The 18,711-nt window shown below is 41.8% G+C and overlaps 1 protein-coding gene across 2 annotated transcripts; it reads left to right on the forward strand.

Annotated features, from left to right (window-relative positions):
- Window positions 1–2,418: 2,418 nt before the first annotated feature.
- Window positions 2,419–16,603, forward strand: Gabra6 (gamma-aminobutyric acid type A receptor subunit alpha6). 2 transcript variants are annotated; one of them, XM_048334040.1, is made up of 9 exons: window positions 2,419–2,456; window positions 2,589–2,707; window positions 3,311–3,378; window positions 5,236–5,456; window positions 5,538–5,620; window positions 5,831–5,974; window positions 6,355–6,507; window positions 8,099–8,364; window positions 16,328–16,603. In XM_048334040.1, exons 1-9 carry the CDS (start codon window positions 2,419–2,421, stop codon window positions 16,601–16,603), a joined length of 1,368 nt encoding a protein of 455 aa, XP_048189997.1. The 2 variants fall into 2 exon arrangements, with proteins under 2 accessions (XP_048189997.1, XP_048189998.1); XM_048334041.1 differs by having other exon boundaries at window positions 5,266–5,456.
- The last annotated feature ends 2,108 nt before the right edge of the window (window positions 16,604–18,711 follow it).

The following is an 18,711-nucleotide window of genomic DNA, read 5'->3' on the forward strand; positions in this document are numbered from 1 at the left end:
GGTCATATGTATTTTGATAGAAATGACATAAATCTAACAAGGCAAAGGAGCTTAATAGAGCCTTAGATAACACGTCTACCTAAGTTTGAATAAAAAGGCTTTGTCGTACAAAATGATCAGAGAATTAATTGATGGGACCGTGTACACCAGATACTTGGAGGTTGGGAGTAATCAATGTGAATGGAAAACAGACTTGAGTCACCAGTGAGAGCAAGTGTGGAGAGAATGAGTGGAGATGTGGAAAGACATGGAAACCAGATTCCCTCGGGAACAGAGGACCCTGTGGAAGGCTGAGTGTATCTTAGAGGGAAGCTGGAAGACAGCAGACATCTTTGCTTACATAGCCACCAGAGGGTCTTTCCCAAAGAAATGATTTCATATGGCTTAGAAGAAGACCGCTGGACCCAAGGTAAAGTTTCATGTGTATCACTTTGCTTGTGCAGTACAAGAGAAAAGATCTAAAAGCGATTTCAGGGATGTTGGAGAGAATTCAGGTTTTTGAAGAAAAATTCCCCGAGTGACCAGCGAGTTCCCTGTAACTACGAATCTCAATCTCTCAAAACCACAATCTGGTGCTCTTTCTCTCTCCCCGCCATTCCACTTGGCTATCTGTAATTTTCTGAAATGTTTCCAAATAATTCACACTATATTTTTAGATATGACTCTTAATATTGTGCTAACTATATCTGTAGAGTTGCCACTGTCTTCGTAGAATCTCTTATTGGGAATAATTAGTACAGGTTTAGGCAAATCACAGCAGAGGATCACAAAAGCCCAATAGCTATACCCTTAGGAACACATAAGATGATGCTAAGTGAAATGAACTCCATGGTATGGAAACGATTGTTATATCACTGTTGTAACTACTTTCAACGTCCCATGTGTATCTGTAGCTTCTATTATTGATGATGTTCTTGTATCTCCTTCATGTGGTTGTACCTACACTATCTCTGTAATCTTATCTGAGTATATTGGAACCGTGTATACTGGTATTAGAACTAGGAAACTGAAAGGGAATACCAAAATTGAGAGACACGGGGTAAAAAAAGACAAACAACTACAAAATCAATACTTGCAAAACTGTTTGGTGTAAGTGAACTGAAAGGGGGAGGAGAGAGGGGGGTATGAGGGACAAGGTAACAAACAGCACAAGAAATGTATCCAATGCCTAATGTATGAAACTGTAACCTCTCTGTACATCAGTTTGATAATAAAATTTTTTTTAAAAATTTTAAACATATAGACTGGGAACTGAGCAAATGAATGTACTTATTAGCAGGAGAATGGTGAATTAAAATACCGGATCCTTCATAGTTCCTCAATTTTCGTGATGCTTTTATTTATTGTAATTTTAGTTATACTATTTTAATCTCAGTTTTTTCATTCATTATAGCCTATTATTTTCACTTAAGCTCTGAGATTTTAGGGTTTATGAGGACTTTTTTTTATTAGCTGTAGCTTTTTCCTACCAAAACATGTATAAAATTGTATTCTTTAGATTCAGGCATTTTGCTTTTGACCTGTGGCTGCAGCAAGTCTTGAAAACTCTGCCCCGACAAAGCCATCATTTCCTGTGTTATAATGCCTGACCCCCGGCAGGAGTTTTGCACAGGAACCTTCAGCAGCCATTTCTTAGGCATTGTCTCCTAGTGGCAGCATCCTTGAAACCTATCAAATTTCTAAAGACATTTGTGTCTTAGCTTGAGAATAGACAACAATGACAGGAAGGATTCAAAGTATTTACATTTTCTTATTCAACAGCAAAGATGACCAGGGTACATATGTAATAAAGATACCGCTAAATACGTATCAATAGACTATTTTAAAGTGGGAGTGTATTTACAGCCAATGGAGCTGGTGAGCCCCAGAACAAGAATCCAGGGAAACCCTAATGTTGTATGCCTTTCCAGGCAGAAAGAGTCATGGAGGAATCCGTCTGTGAACCATAGAAATAATAAATGCTGAGCCCATTGGAACATAATCTCAATCAGCAAGATGCCCCTGCTTTCCAAATTCCCTCACAGGCCCTGCGGATTCCATGCCAACACTAACAGTGCATTCTTTCCTTCTAATCTCCCTTAATGCCTTACTCGATTATTGTCACTGCTGTCCGACCATGCACTATCCCTTCCTACGCTTCATTTCCCAACCGAGGTAGACGGAGGAGGCTGCGCGTCTGCACGACACAGTCTTGGACCTCAAACTACCTTCTTCCACGTGAAGAGACAGAAAGAAGTCAGAAGGAAGACAAGGAGGAACCCCAAAGTTTCCCTGGAAGCCTCTTCATCCATTGGACTGGGGACTAGACTTAAGGAAGCAGGATATGAAGGGTTGGGAAGGGCAGTCTAGTTGATTGGCGAGGGAGCGCTGGCTAGGCAGAGGAGAGGCAGAAGGCGGATGAAAGTGAGAGGTAGGAGGATGGCGTTGCTGCTGTCCTGGCTGGCCATTATTCTATGGTAAGATGTGTTTGTGATTTCTTTTTCCTTTAGCAGAAGGAGCCATGTCTAGTGCCACATCCATGATGGGGGAGGCTGGAGTGGACAGGTGATCTATGGTCTCTGAGTATCACTGACTCTCTCTCCTTTCAGGCTAGAAGATGCGGTGGCACAGCTACAAGAGGAAAGCAACTTCTATTCCGAAAATGTCAGTCGGATCCTGGACAACTTGCTTGAAGGCTACGACAATCGCCTGCGACCGGGATTTGGAGGTAAGTCACTCCCGCAGGGCTCCATCGGACGCCCCAGGTTTCTCTCTTCTTTTCCAAGCCCCAGATGAGGCAGGTTGTTCGCCAGAGTGGGGGGGGGTGTGGAGAGAAGGACTTGGTGTGGCTCCTTGTGCAGTCCCTCCTCCATTCTCAGTCAGTGGTATTAAGATGGTTTCTTGAACTTTCCCACCTCACTGTCATGAACTGTGGTGCGGGTGGATGGATGTGCTTGCTTCATGGGGTGGTGTGAGGGCAGAAGAATCCTCGTGTAACACACTTTCCTCCGCATCTGTATTGTGGAATTCATTGATGCACATACATACATATATGTGTGTGTGTGTGTGTATGTATACAAATATATACATATATACACACATATATATACATGTATGCGTATATATGTAATTTATTAGGCTATCAAACTAATTATCTTCCATACCTTAATAGTGACTAGAATACTAGCAGGGGCCTAAGTTTCCTGGGGCCCGACATCCGTGGGGGTCCCCAGGGGCGGCTGCCGGGCCTGTCACAGAGCTGGTGGGCTCACTGGGTTTAGCTCGTTGGCAGCACTGGTGGTAACACCCTGTCCCTGTGGGCTACTTTCAGGTGCTGTCACCGAGGTCAAAACAGACATCTATGTGACCAGCTTTGGGCCGGTGTCCGACGTGGAGATGGTGAGCTGAATCGGGCGTTTTACTTGGGAAGGGAGAGCGGCACCCCATCGCTGATCCTCACAGGCAGGGCCCCCATGACGTGGTCAGGGCACTGTTGTTGGGAAGGCAGGGCCGTCCTTCACATTCCACTAACTGCCCTGCCGCACATTTCAACATGAGGGGGCCGTTACGATGGTAGCTTGTCTTCCATTCACATAGTACGCCCCCAAGAACCTTTCTCCTTCACTGCAAAGTCCTGGCAAATGACAACCATTTTAAATGCAAAGACACGGTGACATGCAACGATATTCTGAGGCAGTCCGTGAAAATGAAGAGATAGCTGTATTTTATACTATTGCTCCGTCCGTCTATTCTATTGAGTAAAGCTCACTTGGAAAGGCTCAGGCTTTGCACCCCTCCCCTTGCGGGGCCCAGCGGGGTTCTGGAGATGGCTCCAGGTACAGATGGCTGGAGGATGCGTAAGAGACTATTTATAGTAAGTGGCAATGAACACCTGAGCAAGTGTTCTAGAACTAAGTGTGTCGTGATACTCCTTCACAGATCTCAGGTAGCATCTCCCCCCCAGGAGCTAACATGTTAACGCTAAGGTAGAAATATACACAGCTATCCAAGATGAGGTATGCCATTAGGCTTTCGTAGGGAACTGTAATTCAGGATAAACAGATTTGGAAGACAGACTGTTTGAGTTGAAAAGAAAGGAAAGGAAGATGGACTCAAAGAAGGAAGGAGAAAGGAAAAGACCAATGAGAAGAGAGAGAAGCTTTATTGTGAGACTGAAGTGAGTCAGAACAATTCAGAATCGGGGTTGCTTTAATATCATATTTTTTATTCCAGTACTGACTCACCCAAGTACAAATAACTATGACCATATTCTGTATTACTAAAGTCCTTGGAATTTTATTTCATGCATGTGACTCTTTTAAAATATATTTTCAGTATCCTAAGGCAGAATGGATCACTATTCTATGAGTATACTGTGCATTACATCATCTCTTAAATCTAACCACTACTTAATCATCTCTTAAAATCTAACCACTACTTCATGGTAATTGGCTTTATAAGGACTGTATAAAGTAGCCAGAATAACTATTGCAATGCATCAATATGATTATAAATTGTAATTTCCTGTTGACTTTTGTAATTACCTTTATCATACTTCTTAAAAATCACTATTTTATAAGAGCAATAAATTAAAAATCCTGTGATGCATGTTTGAATGATGCCTGTTTAGAAGGACTATGGCAACATTTGCTTTTATGTCCTCTGACCACAATATGAAATAATTATGATATGCAACCATAATGTGCTAATCAATAAAGCTTATCTATTCTTGGAATGGTACTGAATGGTACCACAATGCTCTGAAACCCTTCTCAAGGTGAATGAGGTGCCACACAGAATGGCTGACTGATGGTAGGAGAACCAGCACCAAGCCTAAACTGTAAAAAAAATTCTCTCTTTTTTGGAGTAAGTCTGAGAGGTAGATAGAAGAAGTTCATAGAGGAAAAAGTTGAAGAAAGGAGGGATGGCAGAAGGAAGCTGACACATGTACAAATAGCACTATGTTTTATATTACAAATTCTCTTGGTTTGATAAAAGGAATGGTTCACCAAATATATTGTTTATTGATTATAAACTACTCACTGAATAGCATCAATATATAATATTTTACAATTCATTGGTATAATAATCAATATTTACTTGCTATTAAACTTCTGGTTAGTTTCCTGAGAAGTAACTGCCATAAACATGCTTTATTGCTTCAGTTTTAGGACTGGGTGCATAAGCGAAGGAACGAATTGTTCCAGCCAACCATCTCCCGGGCCTGTGTCTATGTGAATATCTTATTTCCTTTAGGAGTACACAATGGACGTTTTTTTCCGCCAGACTTGGACTGACGAGAGGCTGAAGTTTGGGGGGCCTGCGGAGATTCTGAGCTTAAACAACCTGATGGTCAGTAAAATCTGGACTCCTGACACTTTCTTCAGGAATGGCAAGAAGTCCATTGCTCACAACATGACGACCCCTAACAAACTCTTCAGGATAATGCAGAATGGGACCATTCTCTACACCATGAGGTGAGGCGTTCCCCAAGGCTCTTTCCTTGGCTCAAATGGTTCGTCCAAACGGACTGACAGCTGCCTTTTTCAATGTCCCAGGCTGACCATCAACGCTGACTGCCCCATGAGGCTGGTGAACTTCCCGATGGACGGGCATGCTTGTCCCCTCAAGTTTGGGAGTTGTAAGTTACAACCAGCTTCTGAGAGCCCATACATTCAAAGGATGCAATTATTTTGTTTTAGCCAAAGTCTAGAAAAGAAAAATAGTACTGTGACATTTTCGTGTGATTTCAGGAAAAGATTGTATTTGCTTTAAGTAAAAATAGAGAGAGGGAGAGAGAGAGAGACAACAACCAGTTTTATCGATTGCTGTGTTTGTTTCAAAAATTCAGATGCTTATCCCAAAAGTGAAATCATATATACATGGAAAAAAGGACCACTTTACTCCGTGGAAGTCCCAGAAGAGTCATCGAGCCTCCTCCAGTATGACCTGATTGGACAGACAGTGTCCAGTGAGACCATTAAATCAAACACAGGTAAGAACTTGTCCTATTCTTGTGACTGGAGTGTACATGCTTTCAGAATGTCTCTTTGTGCTTCTTCAGCATTCGCACCTCTCAGAAAAACGTGTGCTTTTGGAGGGACGAGTAGCTGTCCTCAAAACTGATTTTGCAACCAGGTGCATCTGGGGATTCGTGTAATCTTGGGATGAGTTGTTTTGTAAATATACGACCAAGAGAACCTGGCAGAAATCAATGAGCTGCTGCCCGGCCAATTTCCCGTCCACTGCAAAATGCCCTTGTCCATTTTCTTCTCATCCACTACAGTTTAAAAACTTGTGAGATTTATAGCTGCCTGCCTCCTTTCCGCAGACTGTCAGCCGCACGAATGCTGACGCGCGTGTCTCTTCCCACAGGTGAATATGTAATCATGACAGTTCACTTCCACCTGCAAAGAAAGATGGGGTACTTCATGATACAGATATACACGCCATGCATCATGACCGTCACTCTCTCTCAAGTGTCCTTCTGGATTAACAAGGAGTCAGTTCCCGCCAGAACCGTCTTCGGTATGTCTCCTGCTCTCCGGGGCTCGGGGCCTGCAGACTCTGGGGTGAACGCTCCACACCTGTACACTTTTTCTGTCCACAAAGGAAACAAGACTCACAAGATGTATAGATCATGTAAAACAATCCTCCTCTTTTGTTATTGATTCACGATTGAGTTGTGTGATAATCAACCCCTCAAAAGTTCATCTCGAGAATTCGAGCTGGTTTTTCTATGACATTTATATTTCAACAGTATAGAACAGAAAGGTCAGAGCTAACAGTAAACGAAAGAATAAGACATACAACCCATGTCTACCAAACATTTACCATTTTCTGGGTTTAAAAGTAGTTACTAGTTTCCTGTAGCTCAACCAAAAATGCTTACTTCTATCAATGTGGTATAAAATCCCTATACATATTAGTCAAGCAAAATGAAATAATAAGAGCTGCTGACGGGCGCTGGTGGCTCATACCTGCAGTCCTAGCTACTTAGGAGGCTGAGAACTGAGGATCGAGATTTGAAGCCAGCCTGGACAGGAAAGTCCCTGTGAGTCCCCCACTCAGAAATGAGAAGTGGGGGCTGGGGATATAGCCTAGTGGCAAGAGTGCCTGCCTCGGATACACGAGGCCCTAGGTTCAATTCCCCAGCACCACATATACAGAAAACGGCCAGAAGCGGCGCTGTGGCTCAAGTGGCAGAGTGCTAGCCTTGAGCGGGAAGAAGCCAGGGACGGTGCTCCGGCCCTGAGTCCAAGGCCCAGGACTGGCCAAAAAAAAAAAAAAAGAAATGAGAAGTGGTGCTCAAACTGGCAGAGTGCTAGCCTTGAACAAAAGAGCTCAGGGACAGCACCCAGGCCCTGAGTTCAAGCCCCAGGATAGAACAGAACAGAACAGAGCTGTCATTGAAAATACTGGCAGCACCAAGGGCTGTGTTTACTGGATTACTGGTTTATTGGAAAGACCCAAGTTGAACTAAAATCTCACAAGCATCCTAATTTTTAAGTTTACTGTATTAAAATTGCAAATTACAAAAGAATATTTGCAGTATGGGTTCCTTGTATCAGTAGAACTGTATATATCAGCATAACCTAATTGTGCAAATTTCTAAGTCATTGTGAAATAAATAAAATGCTGGCAGTGGTGAGATGAAATGTATGCACTAACCTTAAAACCAAGCTATATTGTGTAACTGAGAAACCTAATTTTATGTTAATTCTCCTACCAGAAAGACTTCTCAACTAAAATGACAAATATTTTGACCTACTAAAGTTGATCAGAAATTCAAGATGTTTTCACTCAGGTGATAATTTGTTATATTTTCTCCAGCAAGAAACAACGGAAACTATTCATAATTAAAATCTTGCAACAATAAACTCAAACCAGTTCCAAAGAAAATCACTTTACAGCAATTACATACATCGCTGTGCTAAGTTTGAGTAATGGCAAATAGAGAATAACTCTGAAAATAATGACAAGAAATTCTAGTCCACCAGAATAACAAAAAACGGCTTGCAATGGCATTATGACGCTAAACCCCCAACTAACAGTCTCACTTTATTCTGTTACTGGGTCTCCAGGGCTAGCCCTGATTTTTTATTCTTTTTCCTTTCAGGAATCACCACTGTTTTAACCATGACCACCCTGAGTATCAGTGCCCGGCACTCTTTGCCCAAAGTGTCATACGCCACAGCCATGGACTGGTTCATAGCCGTATGCTTTGCGTTCGTCTTTTCCGCCCTGATTGAGTTTGCAGCCGTCAACTACTTCACCAATCTCCAGTCACAGAAGGCCAAAAGGAAGGCTCAGGTAGCAGCCCCAGCCCCAGCCCCAGCGGCAGTATCAAAAGCCATCGAACCCATGGAAGCTGAGATTGTTGTGGTAATTGTTTTTCTTTTCTAATGTTATTTAACTGATAAATATAGCCCAAGTAGCGATTATAAACCAATAAATAGTCTCAAATGATATTAGTTGAGCACAAGTTCCATAACTTTAGCTCCAAAAGCCAGATATACTTCAACTGCCTTCAACTTCACAGAAATAAGCCAACTAACAACCCCTCATTTATCTTTGCCTTAAACTTTCAGTATTCTTTCATCTTTCTTACTTGTCCTGGCAGATTTCAGGAACTCAGAGGAGACTAGAAATTCTGCTAAGTCTTTAGATGTTTCCTTTGAACAGATTCTCTCCTACAACTGGAGGAGAATACACACACACACACACACACACACACACACACACACACACACACCTGCCCTAATGAGGCTTCAGTATCTCAAGGAAAGAAGCAAGGACTCAAGGATTGGGAAATATTAGTGAGAAATCTTGCTTGCTGCTTTGTTTCATGAGGGAAAGACCTAAAAGTCATAATAGATTCTCTGAATGCTGAGACATAATCCAATTATTTGCTTTCCATTAAAATATTATCATGTTTACATTAGTACACTAAATGCGTATATGATTCTACCAGCCATACCACCCTGAATATGCCCAATCTCACCTAAGTAATGTACATCAGCAAGTCTATAATCAGTGAGAAATGTTCATAAATTTACATTGAGTTCACTGTGGCCAAGCCCAAAGGTTTTTGAGTAAGAAACAAACAGTTGTGTTAGGCTATGAGTCATTTCTAACAGGCAGCACACACTTAAAGAAATCAATTATAAAATTGATTGATAAGTATAATTTTTATATTTGAATATGAACCCCAAAGAGTAGCTATTTCCCCCAAAGAGGAAAATTTTGCTGGAAAAGAGTAATGCAGATGGTTTAAACTGGAAATTTTCTATAATTGATGACTTGTGGTACACACGTCCAAATTTCAAAGCCACATGCAGCTCTATAATCCCTGGTTTCAGCTTTATGATTAAAACAAACTGTAAAGCTATGAATATTTTACACCCTTAAATTTAAGGCACTTTATTGGCTAAAAAGGGTGATACGATCATTTTCTCTGTAATAAACTAAAAAGTTCATTTTAAAATCCATCTTTTCTCTGGGAAATCAAAGAAGGCCATTTCATTAACAAGTGGAAATATGTAAAGGTTTTTTTTTTTTTTGTAGAATTAAGCTCTTTTAGAAAAGAAGGAAGGAAAGGAGGGAGGGAGGGAGGGAGGGAGGGACAGATAAAGGGAGGAAACATTTGCCATCTAGCCATCCAGTGATTCAATCTAATTACCTGCTTTTATAAGCAAAAAAAGCAGTCTCTTACAGAAAAATAAAATGTCATTTACTAATTCAGAACAAGTAGGAATTGACTGCAAACCTCGCAATATTCTTATTACCGAAGCCTAGGGCTCCTCCTCCCCAGTGGTTTCTCAAGAACTCAAATGCAGCAGGTTACACATCACTGGCTATAACATTTGTATTGTGTACCGCTGCATGAAACCCTTTGAGAATGTAGGCAAGGTCATTCCCCAAATTCTATCTTTGACTATTCTTGTATACATAGGTGGTTGGAAAGATCACAAAAATGTAAGTTGTCTGAGGAAAAAAAAATGTGCTAGTTTATAGACAGCACAATAAATCCCAAGTTTGGATATAACTGTTTGCAGGAAAAATGAATTCCCAATATTTAACAGAATTGTTTTATGTTTATAAAATAATTCCCCTATTAGCTATCTGCATGCCTATAAAGTATATAGTCTACATGTTGTACCAAGGCCATATACTATATAAATATATATCTATAAAGCATTGGAATTTAATGTGCATGTTTGAAAATACGGAAAAAATGCAAAGAGAAATTCTCTAGAATTAGGTTTAAACATAGATTCTGAATAGGCTCACGGGTCTGCTACTGAAATAAGAAAACCCAAAATTCTTTGTCTTTTGTGAAATAGATAATATTAAGAAGAATAAAATATCTAATCTTTCGAGAAAACATGATCATCCCTTATGCTACTATTTAAAGGTATAACTTATCAATATGTTGCAATTTTAGTTCTTGGGTCTCTATATAAACTATCTCATATAATCCTGAAGCAGTAATACATAATGGGCAGGTACTGTGAGAAGCTGGAGAAAAACATGCATTTAAAGCTCCTCAAAGTACTCTCTCTTGCAAGCTGCTTGTTTTTTTTTAGGAAAAAAATTATTTCTGAACATAGATCCACTTAAAAAATATTTGAAATAGGAGGTTGTTTCTAAAAGGCCAAAGTATAAAAATTATAAACAGAATAATCAGATCAAAACTTCAAACCCTGAAGGTCTCAAAAATAAGTACAGGTGATTATGTAAGGCATTTACATTTTATTTGTTCATGTCACAACTTGGCAAGTTGCCTTAAATACTGCACAGGAACAAACATAAATTACACATTTGACATTTATATTACTCAAGGGTGTACTGTGATTGCAAGGTCATATTTTTTTCTCAAAAATATCATGGTATTTAAAAATGCCTATTCAGTGGTAATCAAAACAACATTATTTAAATAAGTTGGACACTGGCAAATGTAGTGAAGTTGAAATAGATTAAGTGATTGGCTATTTCATGTGATTCTGTTTTATGTTTTAATATGCCCAGTGTCCTTCAGAGGAAACTACTTAAAATAGATGTAGATAAATGTATTATTACTTTTTGTCATTTTTATTTTTGACCTTGAAACTTAGTATAACAATGACAAAGAATACTGAGCATTTAAAAAGTCTACAACTCAAACCTAGAAAGACACATTGAAGCTAAATTTTCACAAGAGCAAATCTGGTATGCCACCTTAACATTACAGTCATTCCTGTCTTAAGTTCAAACCTATTATGTTTAAGACCAACTTTGATCCTTGGTCTGTTTTGCATCTTTTGCTAGATGACTTGTTATTTTAAAGGTCTAGGACCTAGTCTCATGTTCCCCAAGCCTGAATCCACTCTACCCTCCCACCCTCCATGACTGTTCTTATTCGTAACGTGACACGCCTTCTCCATAAGGAATATGACACATTTTTTGAGGATCTATCTATGAAACTGATCAGAATAGTGTCAGCCACGAGTAGAACTCTAGATGAATGTTATCTTTATGGGTTCATCAGACCCTTATTGGCTGAGTGTCTGTGTATGCATGGAACCATCGCGTCACCTGTGTTTATCAAGTGCACTCATGTGTCAGGCCCTTGGCACAATGCCCTCCCCTCTCAAGGACCTTCCTGGAAGAGTGTCTGTCCCCATCCCTGGAAGAGTGATGTCACAGCTGAGAAAGACGAGCATGACCTGTGCAGGAAGCACAGAGTAGCTAATAAAAACGTGGACATACAAAGGGAAACACAGCCTATGACCTTCCTCTCCTCTGCTTCAAGGCAAGCGGGGCTGCTGGCATGTGTCCCTCACTTACCTCCACAGACGTGAAGGGGAGACATGCCGAAAAGTTTACCCCCACTCTTCCCCATACCTTCTATCAGATTACACCCAGAGCCCCATCTTGTGCCCTCCATTCTGCTTTCCCAATCCCAAAGATGGAGGCCACTAAGCTGCGTCCTCGTGGAAACTCTGGGGCCATCTATGTTACCAGTTCTATTGGCTGTGATGGAAACGCACAACAAATCTAACAGAGAGCTTAACTTCCCCATACTGATGAATAATATGTTTTTGAAAGACATCAAATACTCATATTTTTGGTGCCCCTACACACAGTTGCTTTGCCATTTAGTAGCGCAGGCTTAGTAGAAATTAAGAGGTTACACACTGCCCCCTCATTTAAAAAAAATAGTATAGTCAAAACTGTCCCGAACAGTTCCCCAAATGCCTTCTCCCAGCGTCAAGCACTTAACTGTCATATTGTGCACTTGTACCTTTGCAGTATGACTTCACTTAAAACAAAGAGGTGCTCTAAAAATACCCAAACCAGGGTGGCTCTCCACAGCAGGGAAGCCCGGGAAAAATTCAAAACCACAGGTGTCCTACTCAAAACCATGACAGCCGCAAGCTGAACCCTCATCTGGACTCTGACAAAAGCCTATTTTACATCAAGGGCTTACAATAGAGCAGGCGGGGTCTGAGGTAAACCTGTAGCTTGACAGCCTTGCAAAATTGGCTTTCTTTTCATTTCACATATTCAGTGTGTTTCTTCTAAATTGGCGCCCAGAATCTGCAGGCTGTCAATTCCCAATTATCCACTCGTTGATTGTCCAGCAGGGAGAGTAGCCAAGACTTGCATTTCCTCTAGCATATCACCTTTGCAGCCTGCTAGAAATCCCCACCACCGCTGCTGGGCAGTGAACCAGGGAGAATCAATGGGAGGATATTTTTCTCCCACGAGACATCTGACAGGCCTGTAGATGTGGCTGGTGGTTAGAACTTGTGCTGAGGAGTGCTACCACTATCTGTGGGCAGCAGTCAGGTGGTTCAACACCCCATAATGTCACACAACAGCCCACCATAGTGAAAAACAAAATGTGGTACTTCTGAGTTCCAGAACCAGGATGAACAGCGCAAGAATTGCTAAGAATTGCTGGCTTTCAATTCTGACTGAATGAGGCCTTCCAACCTCCTCTAATATGAGCCTCCTTAGGCTTCCATTTATTTACTTCTGAAGTGAATATAAATGATATTAAGGATGTTCTCAAGGAATAAGTAAAATTATGCATGCAAATTGCTCATGGCTCTTGTTAACAGTATTTAGAAATGGTATTTACAATATAAAGCAACATCAAACAATCCATTAAAACATAATGTAATGTTACCATAAAACTTTTCATACCTGCCTTTGAAAATCTCCGCCCACCAATGTTTAGAAATGCTTACATTTACATTCATTTGTTGATAAAGCACATTTCAAAAGACTACAGTATGGTCTGTGTATTGACTGGGCAACTTGAAACAGTTTTGCAAGGAAACGATGTCTCCTATCATTCAGATTTCATGCTAGGACAAGGAGACCAATGCTTAGATGGGAGAAGGTGGCCATAGTGCCCTGAGTAAAGATTCCAAGGAGGCAGAATAGAGTAGGAAAGCTAGCATCAGCGGTGATACCAGCGGCACATGGATGTAAAGATAAAGAATAGTCCTAACAAAGTAAGATCTAAAGCCTTCAGAGCAATGTATGTATGTGTGCATGTGCCAGGTACTTTGTTTAAACATTTGAAAAAGAAACAGGAAAAACGTTATGAAAAAAAATAGTAATCCATAACTTTAAAGAAGCTGGAGCTTAGAGGAAAAGATATCCGTGCCTAAGCTGCGTCCCATGTTAAGCAGTAGATTCAGATCTGTAACCCGGAGATTTCTGATTCATGTTCTTGGAACTGCCAGGCCATGTCGACTTGGATCGTTGGGGTCAGTCAATCAGGGAAGTGTTTTCTTGTTAGGGGACCTTGAATTCTAGGTGCATTCCATTTCACTTCAGTTTGTCATCCCATCTTGGTTCCGAACGCTGCCTCTGTTTCTAGATCGGGGTGGTTTGACAATCCTAAGTGTTTTGTGACAATGCCACGATGCCAAGAGATTCCAGAATAGCTCCTCCATCCCACAGTGCTGAAGGGGAGAAGGAAAGGAATGCCTCCCATGTTGATAGCACATTATGCTCCCCAGTCACATTTTTATCTCAATGATCTTGGCATGCCTGCCCTTCTTTGGCTTAAAATAGAAAGAATATAGGCTCCAGGTAGCCATTAAAGGTCAAGATGAGCCTGGAAAGGTCATCGACCGTGAAGATGCATCTTCTGTCCTCCTCTGTCATGGTGTGTAGGAATTTTACAAGGGAACCGTGTTTGTGTGTTCTGTATATGTGAGAGATGATGGCATTTAGCTCTTAGAAGAAGAAATGGTGACACATCTCACTTGCTCAGGTCGAGAAGTTTGTAATAGGCAAAAATCCAAACTACATTTGGAGAAACAAGATCGAAAATGCTTGGAAACAAATACAAGTTTATCCTCTTAAGACAGACAGCATGCATTGAGACCAAAATACTGTTACTGTGATCGCCATCACGTACAGTCAAGTGCTGATGGGGATTTAGTTCTCAGATGCCACATATTTTTCATAGATAACGTCACTTATTTCCTACCCAGAATCAGGAGATTCTGGAGGGGGTAGCCTTATATTATTTTAAAGTCATCCTGTCTGAGAGCTTTAATTCATTTAATTCTGTCCAAGAGTGCCTACTGTAGGACCAGCCGCGAGAAGAGCTATGCCTTGCACGAAATTCAATACAGTACATTAAATCAAGCTTGAATACACAGATTTATTTGGCTTGGGGTAAAGAAACTGATTTTTTTCCCTTGATCTCTACAAGCACACTGCGCCTCAAATCTCTGTGACGACTACTGTCCTTTAGACACTCAGAAATAGTGGTGGCAAATCAAACAGCAAAGTCTAGAAAGGACATGGAGCAAAAGGAGACCATTGGGGCTGCGACTGCTGTGGCCCAAATGTCAGCCGTGGGCAGGTGCTGGGTTCCCGCGGCTCCGTCCGCACAGGGGAGGTGGCCGCCTTGTCCTGGAGCTGCAGGGCTGCTGGCTTGAGCCACGGGAGCCTGCCACGTGAGCCACACACCCCCCGCCAAGCAGCAAAGGAGCGATTTTGCTGCCAGGGAAGAAAGAAGGCCATTTGACAAGATCAGGTTCTGTACAGCACGCGTTTGAAGGCAGAGCCCCAGCAAGACAAGCTGGCCCCAGGGAGAGGGATTGCTGGAGGCGACAGAGGAGAAACAGTAGGCATCAGAGCACAGCCTCCCAAACTCCCCACAGCACGGGATCAACCTAAATCAGAAGTAGAACGTGGGTCGACATCAGGCAGAACCAGAATCTCTGGCTTGAATACTTGAGAGGTAAAAAGGACGTGTGGATGAAACAGCATTGAAAGCAACCACGGCCACGTGGCCATAAATAAATAAGGTAGTGGCCTTCTCTGGGCGACCCTCATCTCCCCAGCCAATCCACGGGTCAGTCACTGCTTCCGTGCCGACTGTCTTACTACCACCGCAGCAGCGCTTTTTCAAGATGACTGTCTTATTATTTCAGTAGAACAGAAAAGGTAGCGATAGAAAAGAACACGCGACTGTGCGCATTATTAGTAGGTGAGTGGTTTAGGATGGAGCGAGAGCGAACAAGACCAATGCAGAACTAGATAGATAGATCAATAGATAGATATAAAGGTACAAACCACAATTCCACTTAACCATTCACCGGACGTTTATATTCACTTGTTTATTCTTCTTCTTAAATGTTAGCTGATTCAAATTCCTAAATTTGTGATATGAGGTATATGCTGGGAATGTTTCTAGAACAACACTGGTGAACTGAATGGTGGCTTTCTTGTATTGAGGAGCTAGCTACATGTGTTCAGTTACAAACCTCATCTCCACATACACAGACATGTACACACACACACACACACACACACACACACACACAGAGGCATCTGTGTAACTCTGTGTCCTGGCTCACTCTTTCCTGGTGGTGCAATGCTCCACAGTTTCTGAGCTACTCACTCCATCATCCAAATGGATGTGTTACATTTTAGGATGCTAGATGGAAACCAAACTGTTTTAAAAGATGGGACTAGGTACTTGGTACTTGTGGTTCAGTGGTAGAATGCTTTCCTGGCATGTGTAAGGCCCTGGGTTTGATTCTTAGCATTGTGAAATCAAAACAAAATTAAACAACAGTAAGTAAGACAATGTGGTCATTTTCACTCGTAGCTCGAATAAACTCCTTAAAGGATGAAGCTCAGGGACAGCACCCAGGTCCTGAATTCAAGCCCCATGACTGACCAAAATAATAATAATAGTAATAATAATAATAATAATAAAGTCTGGGTGTTTTCACTTGCATAATGGATGCCAATGGTGAAAAGAATGATTCAGGAAGCGATGTCTATTCTTCAGCTGACACTATGTGTCTCTCTTCTCTTCCAGCGCTCCAATTCCAAGTACCATGTGAAGAGAAGAATCACCTCTCTCTCTCTGCCAGTCGACCCTTCCCCCGAGGCAGGCAAAGTCCTCGCCGGAGCACCGGTCTTACAATCTACCCCTGAAACCCCTCCACCCACCACACCAGCTTTGGGGGGCAGCAGTAAAATTGACCAGTATTCTCGGGTTCTCTTTCCTGTCGCATTTGCGGGATTCAACCTTGTATACTGGGTGGTTTATCTTTCCAAAGACACCATGGAAGTGGGCAGCAATGCGGAATAGCTTGTAGCCAGGACAGCCTATATGCTACATGTCCGCATCTTCTGCACTAGCAAAAACATATATTATTGAGACTTGTGTAAATGCTTCTTGGACATGCAATCAAAACTGAACATCTGTAACCCACAGCTTTGAGTAACTACCCCCAAAAGCAATAATGTTATTCCTCAATGTGAAAGTGGAAGGTTAGTGAGAGATAGGACTTCTCTGCATAGTAGAGAAAATTTTTATGATAAAGAGAGATGTAGGATGGATGTGTCAACCTTTGTCCTTTGATGTTCAATATTCTTAATTGCCACGATAAGTGATATTTACCACAAGGCAGATAACATAAGAAATACTGACACTTCCAAAGGTTGCCTTAAATTCTGTTTATCTCAGCTTAGTTTCCAAGAAAGCAAAATAAAACTAGACTTTCAGTGTTTATCAGTAGATTTCTACCAGCATGCTGAGGTTTCATGCTTGTAAAATGGCTTTCAGTGGCATTACAAAGCAGATAGCAAGTTTACGCATTTGTTTGTGAATCTCCCCTGCTCTTTTACCTCAATCAAATGTGGTATTCTATAGTTATAAATTATATAGAGATCATAAATTATGTATGTGTACGTACATAGCTTTAGTTATACTATAAATACAGTTCTGTTTCATTCTATTGAGTTCTCTTTTTAAAACAGTATGCTTGGGGCTGGGGATATGGCCTAGTGGCAAGAGTGCTTGCCTCATATACATGAGGCCCTAGGTTCGATTCCCCAGCACCACATATACAGAAAATGGCCAGAAGCGGCGCTGTGGCTCAAGTGGCAGAGTGCTAGCCTTGAGCGGGAAGAAGCCAGGGACAGTGCTCAGGCCCTGAGTCCAAGCCCCAGGACTGGCCAAAAAAAAAAAAAAAAAAACAAAAAACAAACCCCAAAAAACCAATATGCTTACTATATATGGTTCCATAGCATTTTAGGAAAACTGAATGGGTTTAAGGTGAACTTGAGTATTATGATAATAGTTATCCCTCATACATTCCTCCTTCCTCTGTATGACACAATAAATAAAATAAGAAGAAACATTTGCTGTCTGGATCTGTTTCACTAAGCAAGGAGAAAGCTCTTGGTGCTGAGTGACGTACTGGTTGACTATCAGAGGCGGAGACAATGAGGGTCACTCACCAGGCAAGGCTCTCCCCTGGACCCCCATCAATCCTTCAAAGTGGATGAGACCCTTCTCCCTTTCTACTATCCAGTTTTCCCTGGTGCTTCCTCTACGCTTCTCTTACACAGGATGGAACCAGGCAAACAAAAATTGGAGGTAGGAGGTTCTGCATTTGGTTTCTCCAAATTCAGAAATACTGAATCAGATAGATACCCTGGGCCCTAAAACACCGTAGCAGCCACTCTGCCCACAGGCCCCAGGAGGAAATACGTTGGCGCTACGACTCTTGGGACTGTCTGGGAAAATGCAAACAAGCTACCGAAAAACGATTTCAAGTTTCATTGAAATAATTCTCTAAGAAGAGTGAAAGCGACTGAGCGGAGGCGCTAGGACTCATGGCTGCAATTCCAGTCACTCAGGACGCTGGGGTTTGGAAGGTCATGGTTCAAAGCCACTGTGGGCAGAAAAATCCAGAAGACTCCCTTTCCAAATAAGCAGTGAAGAGCTGGCTGCAGGTGTGGCTCAGGTAGCAGAGTGCAAACCGAGGAAGCATGAGGTTCAACCAATGAGACCAGCAATGAACAACAACACAAAAGGAGCCAGACTAAGATCAGATCTCCAGCCAGCTTTTCTGTCATCTATTTGGCTTCTTCACCAAGTATCTTCAAGCTCTGGGAGGCTCAGTTCTATTTGCAGTTTAGCTAGAAAAGCAGTGACCATCCTTAAGCCTGGGGCAGGGGTGACGGGCTTGGGGTACCAACCTAGGCGAAGGCCCCCGAGTTGCTGGTAAGATGCAACGTGCTGAACTGAAACCCCTTTGTACAAGTACTTAAAGAAAATAAAAATGAACGAATGAAGGCAACATCTGGACATAATGAGGCCTCTCTTGCGAAGGCAAGAACCATCTGTTTCTGCTAGGAAGAAGGGCCATTACCTGGAAAAACTTCTTTTTATTACTAGCTTCCTGAAAA

This window comes from Perognathus longimembris, chromosome 25 (genome assembly GCF_023159225.1).
Source record: "Perognathus longimembris pacificus isolate PPM17 chromosome 25, ASM2315922v1, whole genome shotgun sequence".
Lineage (NCBI taxonomy): Eukaryota > Metazoa > Chordata > Mammalia > Rodentia > Heteromyidae > Perognathus > Perognathus longimembris.

Bases quoted from the DNA above. Each gene is read 5' to 3' on its own strand.
- Gabra6 (XM_048334040.1), top strand. From the start codon at position 2,419: ATGGCGTTGCTGCTGTCCTGGCTGGCCATTATTCTATG. The intron at 2,708-3,310 runs GTAAGTCACTCC...GGCTACTTTCAG, and splicing joins CCTGCGACCGGGATTTGGAG to GTGCTGTCACCGAGGTCAAA. The intron at 5,457-5,537 runs GTGAGGCGTTCC...TCAATGTCCCAG, and splicing joins ACCATTCTCTACACCATGAG to GCTGACCATCAACGCTGACT.